The sequence below is a fragment of the Clupea harengus genome, chromosome 1, assembly GCF_900700415.2.
Source record: "Clupea harengus chromosome 1, Ch_v2.0.2, whole genome shotgun sequence".
Taxonomy (NCBI): domain Eukaryota; kingdom Metazoa; phylum Chordata; class Actinopteri; order Clupeiformes; family Clupeidae; genus Clupea; species Clupea harengus.
In genome coordinates this window covers 12,787,447-12,803,332 of record NC_045152.1, presented here as the reverse complement: position 1 = coordinate 12,803,332, position 15,886 = coordinate 12,787,447, and the positions used below count along the sequence as shown (strand labels likewise).

At 47.5% G+C, this 15,886-nt stretch overlaps 2 protein-coding genes across 4 annotated transcripts in view; both read right to left on the bottom strand.

The window, feature by feature from the left end:
• Positions 1 to 2,923: 2,923 nt before the first annotated feature.
• Positions 2,924 to 4,741, bottom strand: LOC105909079 (gap junction delta-3 protein-like). The gene is made up of 2 exons (XM_031567931.2): positions 4,126 to 4,741; positions 2,924 to 3,664 (listed from the first exon to the last, which is right to left on the bottom strand). The coding sequence occupies exons 1-2, from the start codon at positions 4,448 to 4,450 to the stop codon at positions 2,988 to 2,990; spliced, it is 1,002 nt and encodes a 333-aa protein (XP_031423791.1). The 5' UTR covers positions 4,451 to 4,741; the 3' UTR covers positions 2,924 to 2,987.
• Positions 4,742 to 6,160: 1,419 nt separating this feature from the next.
• The window catches only part of top2a (DNA topoisomerase II alpha), a 25,106-nt gene continuing 15,380 nt past the window's right edge, over positions 6,161 to 15,886 (bottom strand). The window contains exons 24-36 of one of the 3 annotated variants that reach the window (XM_031567911.2): positions 14,085 to 14,280; positions 12,931 to 13,022; positions 12,546 to 12,689; positions 12,052 to 12,135; positions 11,704 to 11,895; positions 11,417 to 11,549; positions 10,870 to 11,052; positions 10,260 to 10,348; positions 10,105 to 10,199; positions 8,625 to 8,665; positions 7,336 to 7,449; positions 6,783 to 7,021; positions 6,161 to 6,460 (exon numbers count right to left, since the gene is read on the bottom strand). In XM_031567911.2, coding sequence (XP_031423771.1) covers positions 6,314 to 6,460; positions 6,783 to 7,021; positions 7,336 to 7,449; positions 8,625 to 8,665; positions 10,105 to 10,199; positions 10,260 to 10,348; positions 10,870 to 11,052; positions 11,417 to 11,549; positions 11,704 to 11,895; positions 12,052 to 12,135; positions 12,546 to 12,689; positions 12,931 to 13,022; positions 14,085 to 14,280 — 1,749 coding nt within the window. In that variant the 3' untranslated portion in view covers positions 6,161 to 6,313. Of the gene's footprint in view, positions 6,461 to 6,782; positions 7,022 to 7,335; positions 7,450 to 8,624; positions 8,666 to 10,104; positions 10,349 to 10,869; positions 11,053 to 11,416; positions 11,550 to 11,703; positions 11,896 to 12,051; positions 12,136 to 12,545; positions 12,690 to 12,930; positions 13,023 to 14,084; positions 14,281 to 15,886 lie in introns of all 3 variants that reach the window. The other 2 variants (XM_031567919.2, XM_031567903.2) reach the window with 2 other exon arrangements.

The window sequence follows — 15,886 nt, the reverse complement described above, 5'->3', positions numbered from 1 at the left end:
TAACATTTGTATATAAAGTCTTAATTGAAGGAGCCCACAGTTACACTGCGACTAATTTGGTGAAGTGGGACAACGGAGAGGGTCTTTGACCTTTTCACCTAGACTTAAATTTAACATGGTTCATGGCTAATGCTTTAACATGTGTGATATTCCCTTCAATGGTGCTATAGGCCTAGCTAGGTTTGCTGCATGCCTCAAGGTTGTTGTGTTGCAGAGGAGCAAAAGGCGTTAAAGCAGTGGCGAATTTCACATAACCATTGTCCTCCGTAATTTGTTCTGTCGGATTTCGGGCTTACTGCGATTATGTAGTGGCTTCCTGTGGGGAATGCTTTGGGATACCAGAATCATGACACCACAAAGCCATCTCGGCCTCGCTCAGCGCTCACGGCAGCGGAGCAGACTAGCTCAATGCTGCCACCTAGCGTCGACAAAGAGATTAGGCCTCTCTTGCTCAACCGGGGGAATACTGTAAATGCTGATGGTTTGTTCAAAAACTAGACGTAGGCTACCACGTAGATTATTATGACCGCCGCAGAAAGTGAGAGAATGAGCAAGAATCAATAGAAATAATATAATAATATTTTCTGATGCAAGAAAAGTGTGTTATCTTGAATGATTACGTTTCTGGCTACAATATATCTTATCAATATCTTATTCTGAATCTAAGGAACTATAGTTTGTGGATGTGGCGGCTGTTACACTGTACCTGTACGTTAAGCAGTTTTGCGTTACGTTCTCCAGTTTTGAGACCTGTAAAGTGAATATGAGGATGAGTGTGACTTTATAACAGATATATTCTTGTGCTAAAATTGATTGGCATTGTCAATTACAATCTATTACATACTATATTACAAGGTCTGTATAAAATGTAGGATTATTAATTGAAGGCAGGAATATGTTTGAATACAATAGTTAATGTGGAGTAAAAGCTACATATAGTCGTAAAAGTATTTATAACAGGACAGGGGTGCACACTATCATAATAAGTTTAAATATAACTACAAGGAGCGATCATCGGGGTCCAAGCAGAATGTGCGACCCCAAGTCCCCAATGATTGATTTGACTTCAACAGGTGAAAGAGGACCATGTGAATTTGTAAATGATATGTAAAGATGTAACAAAATGAACTTTGAACATAGACCAAGCCATGTGAGAGAAACAGAGGAAAACATGTTGTAGAGACATCTTATGGCTGATTTGTTTGAAATTGGGTAAATAACTTCTATGTGCCTTGATGAATGAGCCACCAAAATGTGTGGGTAATCAAGCAATCAGGAGATTGGGAAGGTGACTGAGGCAGGTGTGTTGAGTCAGGAGGGGGCGTGGCAGGAGCAGGGCTCAGCGCAGGCGTGAATTCACACAATTTCAAATTGAGAAAGCACAGCGAAAAAGCATATTTAGCCCTAATTCACAACAGAAAGAAATTAACAATGGAAAGTAGCACCCTTGATAAGATGTTATGAAAGGATCAGTATTTAGATGTAACGGCCCAGATTTGGAGACCCTTATTGTAGCTGACTCTAGACTGGACGTGGCGGATCCGTTTCAGATGGCTGATAGCTGATGGCTGATGGCTGACTAGGATTCAGCCAAGGTTCCCGACGTTCTTGGACATTGTGAAGGAGTTGCCTATGACTGATCATTTTAAGTTTAAGCCTACAATTAATTGCTTCATTCCAGAAGTCTTGTTATAACCGTAGTGGTAAGGCAATACATATAATAAAGTACTGCAACCTGGATTCTGCAGAAACCGATCAGGGAAGTGAATTTTGTAGGCTTCACATCCTCATGCCCATTTCAGGATATGCCAGATGACTGTTTGCAGGTATACATACACACACACACACACATATATATATATATATATATATATATATATATATATATATATATATATATGTATGTATGTATGTATGTATGTATGTACACACACACACACACACATATATACATTTCTAGACTGGAGTCAGGAGATTGCATTATACTCAACATACATACACACAAGATTTACAATTTGAATGGTTTATTCTTAATCACAGTACAAAAGCTATAGATTGGATAGATATTCTATGATGTATCAAGTTCTGTGACATAAACATGTAATTCATTAATTCCCAAACATTTCATGTTTTTTTCTTCGACAATGAAAAAAGGGTTATTTTTAGGTTTCTTGTTTTTTTTTACCCTCAGCCAATGGGGCAGAGGACCCACCCCACACTGATATAATGACCGATTGTATGAACTGTGAAAACTGACCGTATGAACTGTATGAACTGACTTTATGAACTGTGAAAACTGACCTTATGAACTGTGAAAACTGACCGTATGAACTGTGAAAACTGACCGTATGAACTGTGAAAACTGACCTTATGAACTGTGAAAACTGACCTTATGAACTGTATGAAATTACCTTATGAACTGACCTTATGAACTGTGAAAACTGACCTTATGAACTGTATGAAATGACCTTATGAACCGAACGTATGACCTGTGTGAACTCACATTGCTTGGCTGACTGAACCCCAGAGGAGCGACCGGTGCATTCCTTTTTCGGGATCAGTTCGAGAGAGCGTTGAAAGAGGCATTCAGGGAATGTACCCAGACCTGTTAGCCATGCGTCACAATGAGAGACATCTCTCAGGTAAACAAGCAGAAGAGTGGATTACGTGACAGCTGTCACCTCTAATCTATGGTTCCCAATGAAGGAAATGATGAAGGAAACTCTGAATAGAATATCACCCACTTAGCTGAACCACGACAAACCGCTGAAAACTTAGATGACCAAACGTCACATAAATGAAAACCAAACGGAAATATGAATTGGCCAGGTTTGCCAACTGTCATACTTTTGGCATGACACACACTTTTGTGTCCTGTCTCACAACAGCTTGAAAAAAAAAAATTCAACTGACACATCTCACTGATTCTCATGGCATTGTGAAACTCACACACACACACACACACACACACACACACACACACACACTCACACCACCTGTGTGCGGCTCTTCTGGCTACTGTATCTGGAGGTCTTGTGTCCGACGCTGGAGTTGCTCCTGCCTAGCGACACCCTCACCTTCCCCCCACCACTGCTGCTGCTGCCACTAGTGCCCCCATGTCTCCCCCGCCCTGAGAAAAACTGCCCCCTTTTCCCACCCCCACTCCCACTCCTGCCCCTCTGAAACCCCCAGCCACCCTCGTCACCCACCGCCACCTGGGTCAGTTTCTGGAGGTCCCTCTGGTTCCGTCCAGCCGTCTTCTCGTCCGGGGGTCCCCCCGTCCGGGCCGCCCTCCTCCATCGCCTCCACTTGGTGAAGACGTGGATGAGCTCCGCCAGGCTGAAGAGTGCAGAGAGGAGGCCCACGGCGAAGTAGAAGCACAGCAGGATGGTCTTCTCCATGGGCCGCGAGGTGAAGCAGTCCACCGTGTAGGGGCAGGGGAACGTGCTGCAGGGGAAGCGGGCCTCCACGCGGAACCCGTACAGCGCCCACTGAGCCACCAGGAATGCCACCTCAGCCAGGAAGCGGAACCCCACGTTCAGCATGTACAGACGCATCACGTTATGGTCCTGTCGCGGGTTCAACCCGCCCTCGTCCGGTTTCTGCATCAGTGGCTCAGTGGTGTGGGCGTTGATGCCCAGTTGCCCGCTTTTGGAGCTGGCACCTTGGTTGAGATTAAGATTAAGATGAACCTAACACCACTTACCCTTGATAGCCTGTGGCATGCTGACGTTTAAATAACATTGATAACATTTGATGTTTAAATAACATATGATGTATGACTGATGATTTTCTGATGTTCTGTTTCTAACCTGTCTCTGTTCTCTCCCATATTGTCGCACCTTTACCTGTAAATGCTGATGGCAGTGACAACCTTGTTCCTCATCACCATAATCTATAATTACATATACACATGTAAACACCCCATAGAAATAAAACTGAATTGAATTGAAATTTGTTCTGAGGTTCCCTCATACTACATACCTAACCCATACAAATACATACTGTACATTTACCAGAAACACAAAAGGAGTATAAAATAACATACAAGATAAACAATACAGTCTAAAGTACAGAAAGTGTGATAATGAGTAGTCGGGTAAGAGTGTGTGCGTCAGTAAGTACCTTCCTGGCGGGCCTGGCTCTTGGAGTGCAGGTGCATGGCGTACATGATGAAGAGGAGGGCGGGCGTGGAGATGAGCACGATGTGGAACACCCAGAAGCGGTACTGTGAGATGGGGAAGGCCTGGTCGTAGCACACCTGCTTGCAGCCCGGCTGCGCCGTGTTGCACTCGAACTCCGCCTGCTCGTCCTCGAACAGGTCGGAGGCCACGGTGCCCAGGATGAGCATGCGGAACACCAGCATGATCTGCAGCCACAGGCGCCCCAGTAGGGGGGAGTGGGTCTGCATCGCCTCAAACAGCCCCCCCAGGAACCCCCAGTCCGCCATGCCGGCGCCCCTAAGATTCCTCCGTGCCTCAAGCCCAACCTTGATTCAAGTGTGTTGATTTATATAGCGCTGTTTACCATAGGCATGGTTTATAAACGCCTGAGCCCTGCCCTCCGCAACCGGACCAAAACTTTGCTCACTCTGCCTGTCCTGTCCCCAACACCACCACAGACTGATCCTCACAGGTCCTGTCCTGTCCCCAACACAGGCTGATCCTCACAGGTCCTGTCCTGTCCCCAACACCACCACAGACTGATCCTCACTCTGCCTGTCCTGTCCCCAACACCACCACAGACTGATCCTCACAGGTCCTGTCCTGTCCCCAACACCACCACAGACTGATCCTCACAGGTCCTGTCCTGTCCCCAACACCACCACAGGCTGATCCTCACAGGTCCTGTCCTGTCCCCAACACCACCACAGACTGATCCTCACAGGTCCTGTCCTGTCCCCAACACCACCACAGGCTGATCCTCACAGGTCCTGTCCTGTCCCCAACACCACCACAGACTGATCCTCACTCTGCCTGTCCTGTCCCCAACACCACCATAGACTGATCCTCACAGGTCCAGGTGAGTGACCATAACGCCACACGTCTCCCGTCAGCCAGGGAGGGAGATGCAGAGGGGATGCTGATCCAGACCCTCTACTCTACAATCAGTCTGATGGAGATCCTCTTCACAGCCCTTACCAGAGAAGAACAGAAAGACTGTCAGTCTGATGGCTATTCAGTCATTTAGAAGTATGTGGATTAGTGAACGTTTACAGTAGCCTATACTGAATGTGGAAAACACCAACTTTTAAAATGATTAACATGTCCTTGAGTGTTACAGTTGAGGCTAAAGCTTAAATAAAATTGTGAGTGTGACAATGTAGTCTACGGTCCTACCTGTTCGTCTCATGTCAAAGCCATGTCCAACACCTGTTGCTGTCGAAAATCACAGAAATGATAAAAGTCCCTAGCGTAACAACCTAGGCGCACGCATGTTTAGTCCCAACACGGTGTTCTCTGGATCGATTGAAATCTGTTCTCTGCAGTTTTGAGGCTCGTAAGAACACATGCTTCACAGCTCGTCATGCATGCACTATGGCACTTCAAACATTTGAACACGGATAGTAGTTGCGCTCTCAACGTCACCACGCCAGAGACCGGGAGAACCGCCCTAATCAGACCAGACACACACCGAGAGACTAATTTATGTTTGTTCTGGTGGGAAATCACTTCAAACACCCTCCCTAATGACAGGAAAAGCCAGTTTTCAGGCCGGCGCTGATAAGTGCACTTCCAAAGAGGGGAGGGGAGACGTAATTAGAGAATATTATTTATGTCATAGTCGTTCAGCCGCTCTGGAACCTGCTCCCTCCCTCTGCACATTCACACGTGCTTAGCGCAGGTTATGGCATTTCTTAACTATTTAGTTTGAAAACAGTTTTTTTTCACAGCCGATCTTTCTTTCGGAGCAGTGTTTTTAAATTTAGGAAAATTGCACTACCTTTAACTCCCTCACTGGGTTGTATGCAGGTTAGTATAGGTCAATAGGTTAGCATAGTTTATTATATGTTATATGCATATATGTTTCAGTGCCCAGTCTGACCCTGTGTCATTTTGTGCATCTGACAAATAAAAGACTTGTAACTTTTACACACATTATACAAAGCTGCATCGACCTGATATTGTCAGATTTGTAACACATTTGTAGTCATGGACAGATGGAATAATTATCAGGTTTTATTGAAATTCATACGTATCAAAACAGTAAAGGTAAAGAACATGCAAAATAGTGCATATTTACAGGACAACACAAACATGTATAAAAAGGTAACAAACAGAAACGCAGGACAGGGAGAGTGGAGAAGCTGGGACTAAAAGCCGAAGTCGGAGTCGGAGTCGAACTTGTAGGTGGTGGGTTTCTTGGCCCGGCTGGGTTTGCTTCTCTGGACCACAGTGGAGTCGGGCTCCGCAGGGAGTGCAAAGCTCTCGTCGTCATCATCATCCCACTTCTTGGTTTTCTGGGGAAAAAGAGGCGAGTATGAAGGAGCTATTGCAGATGACCGCTAGACGATCCTGTCCAAATTTTTTTTGGGCCATAGGTGGAATGCAACTATTATGGATATTTTTCTGAGCTCATGAGCGTAGATAAAAGTACAGTTTCACAGAAAAGAAAATCAATACAAATAGTATAAACCAGTACAAATAAAAAAGTACTAACTATACAAAAATATGGCTATGACAAGATTCACATTTCCATGTGTTGCTAGAATAAATATCCAAGAAAATTGGTCATTTTAAAACACCCATTACCTTCCGTATATAAAGTTATTGTAAAGCTACCTTTCCGCCGCCCATCTTGCCCTTGATGCGGGCCATGAGGTCATCGGAGCCGCTCTCGGAGTCAGAGTCCAGCACTGGTTTCCTCTTGCGATTGGCTGCAGCCTTCTGAGTAGGCGGGGCAGCTTTGGAAGAGAGCTTTGATTCGCTGTCGCTGGAGCTGGTGGGTGCGGCCTTCTTGGTGGATTTGGAGGCGGGTTTGGGCTTGGAGAGAGCGTCCAAGATGGAAGGCTGCTTCACGTCTGTCACACACAAACACAAAGAAATGTTAAGGCTCGATACTTTGGTGAATTTGGTCGGATGCACTTTTGAAACCCAGCCGCAGTCTCAGATTGCCTTATATGAACTCCTTTCTCAACTCAGGCTGCAGTCGAATAGTACGTACAATCTTTTCCTAAACACTTTTCCTTGCGCTCGATACAAAACATGATGAGATCGAGGAGAGACGTGAAGTAAAAGAATCGAAAAGAGAATCCCACTGCACTAACACTAGGCCACCTAAGTCTCTCTCAAACCCAGACCCAGATGACGGCTGACGGGGGACTAAGGGTCTCACCTGTGGTTTTCTTCTTGGGGGCAGCAGTGGTCTTCTTGGTAGCGGCAGGCTTTTTTGGCGCCGCCTCTTTGGCCTTGGGTGGAGGTTTGGAGGGCTCCACTCCACTGGGCTTGGCTGGAAGAATGAGCGTACGTGCACACGCACACACACACACACACACACACACACACACACACACACACACACACACACACACACACACACACACACACACACACACACACACACACACACACATATTAACAGTTGGAACAAAAAGTGTTTAGCATTAGTATCCTGTGTACCTGTGAGTATTGATGTGAGTATGGTGGTGTGTGCACTGTGCAGTGCTGGGCATATATATGTGAGTATGGTGTGTGTGTGTGCAGTGCTGGGTATATTGATGTGAGTATGGTGGTGTGTGTGCTGTGAGTATGGTGGTGTGCAGTGCTGGGTATATAAATGTGAGTATGGTGGTGTGTGTGCTGTGAGTATGGTGGTGTGTGTGCTGTGAGTATGGTGGTGTGTGTGCAGTGCTGGGTATATAGATGTGAGTATGGTGGTGTGTGTGCTGTGAGTATGGTGGTGTGTGTGCAGTGCTGGGTATATAGATGTGAGTATGGTGGTGTGTGTGCTGTGAGTATGGTGGTGTGTGTGCAGTGCTGGGTATATAGATGTGAGTATGGTGGTGTGTGTGCTGTGAGTATGGTGGTGTGTGTGCAGTGCTGGGCATATAGATGTGAGTATGGTGGTGTGTGTACAGTGCTGGGCATATAGATGTGAGTATGGTGGTGTGTGTGCAGTGCTGGGCATATAGATGTGAGTATGGTGGTGTGTGTGCTGTGCATATAGATGTGAGTATGGTGGTGTGTGTGCTGTGCATATAGATGTGAGTATGGTGGTGTGTGTGCAGTGCATATAGATGTGAGTATGGTGGTGTGTGTGCATATAGATGTGAGTATGGTGGTGTGTGTGCAGTGCTGGGTATATAGATGTGAGTATGGTGGTGTGTGTGCTGTGCATATAGATGTGAGTATGGTGGTGTGTGTGCAGTGCTGGGCATATAGATGTGAGTATGGTGGTGTGTGTGCTGTGAGTATGGTGGTGTGTGTGCAGTGCTGGGCATATAGATGTGAGTATGGTGGTGTGTGTGCTGTGAGTATGGTGGTGTGTGTGCAGTGCTGGGTATATAGATGTGAGTATGGTGGTGTGTGTGCTGTGCATATAGATGTGAGTATGGTGGTGTGTGTGCAGTGCTGGCATATAGATGTGAGTATGGTGGTGTGTGCAGTGCTGGGTAGTGTACTTACACACAGCTTTGCTTCCTGCAGGTTTGGTCACGGTTTTCTTTCTGCATGGGGAGAGAGAGAAACCTTTATTAAAAACTTCACTTTAACTAGTGAGATACAGATTGGGGGAAATTGAGAGAAAGAGAGCACGAGAGAGGGAGAGAGAGAGAGTCAGCACGAGAGAGGGAGAGAGAGACAGCATGAGAGAGGGAGAGAGAGAGACAGCACGAGAGAGGGAGAGAGAGAGACAGCACGAGAGAGGGAGAGAGAGAGTCAGCACGAGAGAGGGAGAGAGAGACAGCATGAGAGAGGGAGAGGGAGACAGCACGAGAGAGGGAGAGAGAGACAGCATGAGAGAGGGAGAGGGAGAGACAGCACGAGAGAGGGAGAGAGAGACAGCATGAGAGAGGGAGAGAGAGAGACAGCACGAGAGAGGGAGAGAGACAGCATGAGAGAGGGAGAGAGTCAGCACGAGAGAGGGAGAGAGAGACAGCATGAGAGAGGGAGAGAGAGAGACAGCACGAGAGAGGGAGAGAGAGAGAGAGAGTCAGCACGAGAGAGGGAGAGAGAGACAGCATGAGAGAGAGACAGCACGAGAGAGGGAGAGAGAGACAGCATGAGAGAGAGGGAGAGAGAGACAGCACGAGAGAGAGAGAGAGAGAGAGAGAGACAGCACGAGAGAGGGAGAGAGAGACAGCATGAGAGAGGGAGAGAGAGAGACAGCATGAGAGAGGGAGAGAGAGAGACAGCACGAGAGAGAGAGAGAGACAGCACGAGAGAGGGAGAGAGAGAGATACAGCACGAGAGAGACAGCACGAGAGGGAGAGAGAGAGAGAGTCAGCACGAGAGAGGGAGAGAGAGAGAGAGACAGCACGAGAGAGGGAGAGAGAGAGAGAGTCAGCACGAGAGAGGGAGAGAGAGACAGCATGAGAGAGGGCGAGAGAGAGACAGCACGAGAGAGGGAGAGAGAGAGAGACAGCACGAGAGAGGGAGAGAGAGAGACAGCACGAGAGAGAGAGAGAGACAGCACGAGAGAGAGAGAGAGACAGCACGAGAGAGAGAGAGAGAGAGACAGCACGAGAGAGAGAGAGAGAGAGAGAGATACAGCACGAGAGAGACAGCACGAGAGGGAGAGAGAGAGAGTCAGCACGAGAGAGGGAGAGAGAGAGAGAGAGAGAGACAGCATGAGAGAGGGAGAGAGAGAGAGACAGCACGAGAGAGGGAGAGAGAGAGACAGCACGAGAGAGGGAGAGAGAGAGAGAGAGAGACAGCACGAGAGAGCGAGAGAGAGAGAGAGAGAGACAGCACGAGAGAGCGAGAGAGAGAGAGAGACAGCACGAGAGAGGGAGAGAGACAGCACGAGAGAGGGAGAGAGAGACAGCACGAGAGGGAGAGAGAGACATCACTTTAGGAGACTGTGAGAGAGAGAGACAGCACGAGAGAGAGACAGCACGAGAGGGAGAGAGAGACATCACTTTAGGAGACTGTGAGAGCCACTCACATGGGAGGGGGGGCGGGGCTGTCCATCTCGCTGTCCTTTTCCAAACTGTGATCAGGTGCAAAGTCCTCTTCATCATCATCATCGCTGATGACGGCCTTCCCCTTACCGCCCTTCCCAGAACCACGCGCTGCATCCTCTTCATCGCTGATTACGGCCTTCCCCTTACCACCCTTCCCAGAACCACGCGCTGCATCCTCTTCATCATCCTCATCATCGCTGGAGAAGACAAACTTACTGGAACCAGCTTCAGAAAGAGAGAGAGAGAAAAACACTTAGCAGAAGCCAAACTGCAGCTGCCTTCATCAGCTGGTTGATCATGGTGTGGTCACCACTGACACTTATTAAATAACAATTAAATATATCCACCAGTTCTACGATGAGATGGCTCAGATAAACTTGAGGTTTATCAAATACCAATTAAATACAGTATATCCACCAGCTCTACTGTGAGATGGCTCAAACTTGAGTTCCAACATGGGTCACGTTGATACAAAAAAAAGTCCAGCGGATGTTTCCCAAAGAGGCCCCTTCTAGCATCCTAATCAAAACATCAGTGACTGGTCGGAGGAAGTGTGTGTGTGTGTGTGTGTGTGTGTGTTTGGTCTAGACTGATAGACAGAGGGGGAAATGGCTGGCTATAAACAGACGCCAGAGCATAAGAATACTGCACAGGGTCACAACAGCACATGCTGGGGGAAAAGGCTGATCTTGACCCCCCCCCCAGTGTGTGTGTGTGTGAGAGAAGTAGTTAGTAGCAGTGCTCACTCTTAGTGGCTCTTTGGATTTTCTCTCTGGGTGCGATGTCTGGGCTGGGCTCTCCGGCGGACCCGGACGCTGACGGCTCTTCGTCCTCATCTTCCTCGTCAGACCAGGGGTTCTTCTTCTTCTCCCTTTCTTTCTTCAACGCCTTAAACTGCAGCGTGGTCTGCTTGCCCAGCTTAGACACAGCTATAGAGCAAAATAAAACACTTTAAAACCAGCACACACACACACACACACACACACACACACACACACACACACACACACACACACACACACACACACACACACACACACACACACACACACACACAGAACCTCGCCCATTTTCTCAACCTGTTTATTGCAGGCTTTTAGGAGACAACACAAGATGAAAGAAAAACATCAATTGATCAGGTTAACGGCTGAATGAATGGATGAATGTGTGAAGGGCTGAATGGATGGATGGACGGCTGAATGGATAGCTGAACGGATGGATGAATGTGTGAAGGGCTGAATGGATGGACGGCTGAATGAACGGATGGATGAATGTGTGGAGGGCTGAGGGCACCTTTCTCTTTGGGCTCCTTCTTTGTCTTCTTGCTGAGGCGTGCTGCCAGTCCCACGGCCTCGTCCTCCTCATCACCGTTCTCTCCAGCTCCAGCTCCATCCTCAAACTCCATCTTCATCACAACATCATCGCTCTGGGGACGAGCAGAGAATTACATCACACACACACACATACAACTAACTTGATTTAGGCTTCTTGCTTGCAAAAAGTAAGCAAGTCCACTTTACTTTGGACTGTGGTCACACACACACACACACACACACACACACACACACACACACACACACCTTGGATCTGGGCTTCTTGCCCTTCTTGGCGGCGACGTCCTTCATGCCGCTGGTGATGCGGGGGACGACACGGCGACCCTGAGGAGTGGGCATCGTCTCCTGCTTCATCTTCACAACCTTTGACCTCCCGCCCTTCGTTTTGGGCTGCGTCACCACGGACGACGCCGCGACGCGCTCCAGTTCCTCCACACGCTGACACACACACACACACACACAAACATGAACACCAGAGCCGTGTGTATCTGTGCTTGTTACCAGCTAAACGGTGGTAGTGTGTATCAGTGTGTGTTAGTTTATCATCAGATTCAGGTTGGTAAAGTAAGTGTGTGTGTGTGTGAGTTAGGTTACCTCCAGCTCCTCAGTGAAGGCAGCCAGGTCTGCCTTCCACAGATCAGTAGGCTGCTTCTTCTTCAGAGTGTTAAGCTCAGTCATCTGCAGCAAAACACACACACACACACACACGTCAACAACAAGTTACACCCTCCCCACAAAACAACACACACACAAATCACAATACAGAAGTAAAACAAAACTCAACAATGCTAAAAAGGTCAAATATGTGGACTGCAGAGACAAAAAAAGTGGTTATGTGAGAGAAATCATTACTTTGGTATGTATGCGTATGGTGTGTGTGTGTGTGTGTGTGTGTGTGTGTGTGTGTGTGAGTAGAAAAAAACTGAGTGAGTATATGTGCATGCGAGACTGAATGACGGTGAGAGGGCGTATCTCTGTGTGTGTGTGTGAGGGTGAGGGTGTGTGTGTGTGTGTGTGAGATGTGTGAGAGTGAGACTGAGTGAGTGTGTATGCTAGACTGTGTGTGTGTGTGTGTGTGTGTGTGTCACCTTGTCATCCCTCTGCTTGCACAGCTCGTCCTTCTTCTCCTTGGTGAGGTACCACATGGGCATGTTCAGCAGGTAGTTGTAGTCGGGACCAGACTCCTCTTCCTCCTTCTCCTCCTCGCCTTCCTCAACACTCTCTTCCTCCTCCTGAAGGGGAGAGACAGACACAGACGAAGTTCAATACACAGCTCTCCCTCTGTGTGAGTGTGCTTGTGAGTGTGAGAGAGAGAGAGAAATTGTAGCAGTGCATCTGACTGTGTGCGTGTGCGAGAGAGTGTGTGTGTGTGAGAGAGAGAGAGAGTGTGTGTGTGCGTGAGAGAGTGAGAGAGATTGTAGCAGTGCATCTGACTGTGTGTGTGTGTGTGTGTGTGTGTGTGTGTGTGTACACCTTCTCCTGTGCCTGCTTCCAGGCCTTGACTGGGTCGGAGTCGTAGCCCATTTCCTGCAGCATGCGAATCAGCTCCTTCTTAGGTTTATTCTCTGGAGACAGACAGATCAAACACATTGGTTTTGTGCTCCCCACAGGCAGCACAAATGCATACTTGTCAGTCCACTCTGTCTTAAATTAGCGATTTTTGGAATCAACTTTTCGTTTTTTTGTCGGGTTTAAAGCACGCCATGATTTTCGTTTGCTGAGAAAAAGATACCGTTCACAAATCTATCTGCCCGCGTTGTTGCCATTGACACACACAACCTGCGTGACCCACAAAGCTTGCGGCTAACATTGAGTGAGTGAGTTGTCATAGTGATGTTGTTATTACAGCTCCTGATTGGACCTCTGGATTTGACACGCAAGATAGAAACCACAACGCACCAATGAAAACTTGTTTGGATCATGATTAAATTAGAATGTTGATTTTGGCTTCAGTCCAAATTTGATTGCGTCTGGGTCCGGATCCGGGCCGCGGTCCGCCTATTGAGTACCCCTGGTATAGAATATTACATACCATTTACAAGTGTCAAAACGCTAACAGGCTAGCGCCACTTCCCACATCAGAGGTGTAAAGGCAAGGGTGACGGTCATCAGGACTGCATATGGAGTAATGGGAGAGCCCAGACACTCTTACACTTAACAGTTAACGGTACCGACACATGCCAACGGCGTGAAAGTGGGCATGTCGTGGCGTGTGGACTAGCGAGCTAGTTAGCACGTTAGCGAGCTAGTTAGTCTCGCTTTGAGTGGGCATGTCGTGGCGTGTGGACTAGCGAGCTAGTTAGCACGTTAGCGAGCTAGTTAGTCTCGCTTTGAGTGGGCATGTCGTGGCGTGTGGAAAAAGGGTAACAGACTGGACTAGCGAGCTAGTTAGCAGAACAGAGCTGTCATTCTGTTAAAGTAGGCACAGGATTATATATCTAATGTACCAGGAACAACAATGTACCAGGAACTAACCCTAACCCAACCCCTTAAAAGGCCCTCCAAGCTTTTTCTTTTAAGCAAACTCGTTGCTTACCCACCCACCAACCCACCCACACACACACCCCCCTGCTCCAGGATGAAGCGGGCCTCGGTCACACACACACACTAACACCCCTGTTCCTCACCGATGACGAGTGTGCCCTTGATCTTTTCCAGGATGAAGCGGGCCTGGTTGGACAGCCTGGCGCTCTCTGCTCCCAGCATGCCGAGCATCCAGTCCTTGCGCAGGACATAGTAGCGCATGCGCAGCTCAAAGAAGTCCCGCAGGATGTCCTGCACCGTCTCGTACTTCTTCAGACTGCCCACGTGGTCAAACAGCACCTACACACACGCACACACACACACACGCACACGCGCACACGCACACACACACGTGAGTTACTGAGTGAAACACGTAGGAGTGTGTATTTCTGTTACTGAGTTCTAGGAGACACGTAGATGGGATGGTGTGTGTGTGCAGGGGCGGTTTTTCCTACAGGCGGTATAGGCGGTCGCAAAAAACTGCGCCCAGCAAAAAAAATAAACTGGACAGAGTTGGACAGAGTTTTTTTTGCGCCCCCTTCTATATCTCCAACCAAAATTTTGACATAAAAAAAAAAAAATCTAACATTAGGGTAAAATGAGCCAAAAATCGAAAACGGAGGAGGTACGTACGTCCTTGGTGTTGTCAGAACATGCGAGCACAGTGAGGCGTTTGGTTAGAGTGTGTGTGTGTTCAAGAAACTTTGAAGAACAAAATAATGAAGAGGCAACTTTAGTGGAGTTAAGAAGAAAAGATGTACCTTATCATTGAAAGTTTTCCTACTCCCTGTCACATAGTTCTTTAAGGATTTTACAGAGGCGGTATATAAAAAATGATATGTCCATTTATTCTACATTATACAAAAAAGACATGATTAAAATAGGGGCGCACATATAAAGCCAATAGCCAATGCAACAACACTACACATATCTTACTCGTTGCATAGCACACCCATTAAGGAAGCCAAACACGGCAACTTCAGTGAGGAATACTGGTAAAAATCCAAGTGTTGTATTGTCAACTTTAGCGAATGGATGTATGTAATCTTGCTAGTTAGCTAACGCTAGCTAGCCAGTGACTTGTGACGTTCCTTGTTATTGCCATTCAGTCGAAACATCAGTTCAAGTTCAGCTGTACCGCAATTTGCGTCATTTTGCGTCATAAGAGTTTGAGTAATCAAATTTGGACAGCTTTAGTTTTGGTGGAGCGAGCTAGCCAGTTTAATTAGACATGATTCAACTAATCAAGAGCTATGCATCTTGGAATGGAGTGAAGCTCGCCTAGAGCGCCAAATGTGCTAGGGCCGCCCCTGTGTGTGTGTGTGTGTGTGTGTGTGTGTGAGACAGGCGTGCTGTAGTAAAACAGCATCTGCAGCCAGGAGGAACACCAGTGGAGATGTGTTACTGAGTTTACAACTGTGTGTGTGTGTGTGTGTGTGTGTGTAACCATGGAGTTGTATGCTAGTGAGTTTAGTGTGTGTGTGTGTTTATGTGTGCGAGTCTTATCATGGAGTTGTAGGCTAGTGTGTGTGTGTGTGTGTATGTGTGCGAGTCTTATCATGGAGTTGTAGGCTAGTAGGGCTAGTGTGTGTGTGTGTGTGTGTGTGTGTGTGTGTGTGTTATAATGGTGTTGTAGGCTAGTGAGTTTAGTGTGTGTGTGTGTTTATGTGTGCGAGTCTTATCATGGAGTTGTAGGCTAGTGTGTGTGTGTATGTGTGCGAGTCTTATCATGGAGTTGTAGGCTAGTAGGGCTAGTGTGTGTGTGTGTGTGTGTGTGTGTGTGTGTGTGTGAGACCATAGAGTTGTAGGCTAGTGAGTTTAGTGTGTGTGTGTGTGTGTGTGTGCGCTACCATGGTGTTGGTGCAGGTGCAGGTGATGGGGTAGTGTGTGTGTGTGTGTGTGTGTG

Coding starts and splice junctions, on each gene's coding strand:
- LOC105909079 (XM_031567931.2), bottom strand. CDS start 4,450: ATGGCGGACTGGGGGTTCCTGGGGGGGCTGTTTGAGGCGATGCAGACC. Junction 3,665..4,125: donor GAGCCAGGCCCGCCAGGAAG/GTACTTACTGAC, acceptor ATCTCAACCAAG/GTGCCAGCTCCAAAAGCGGG.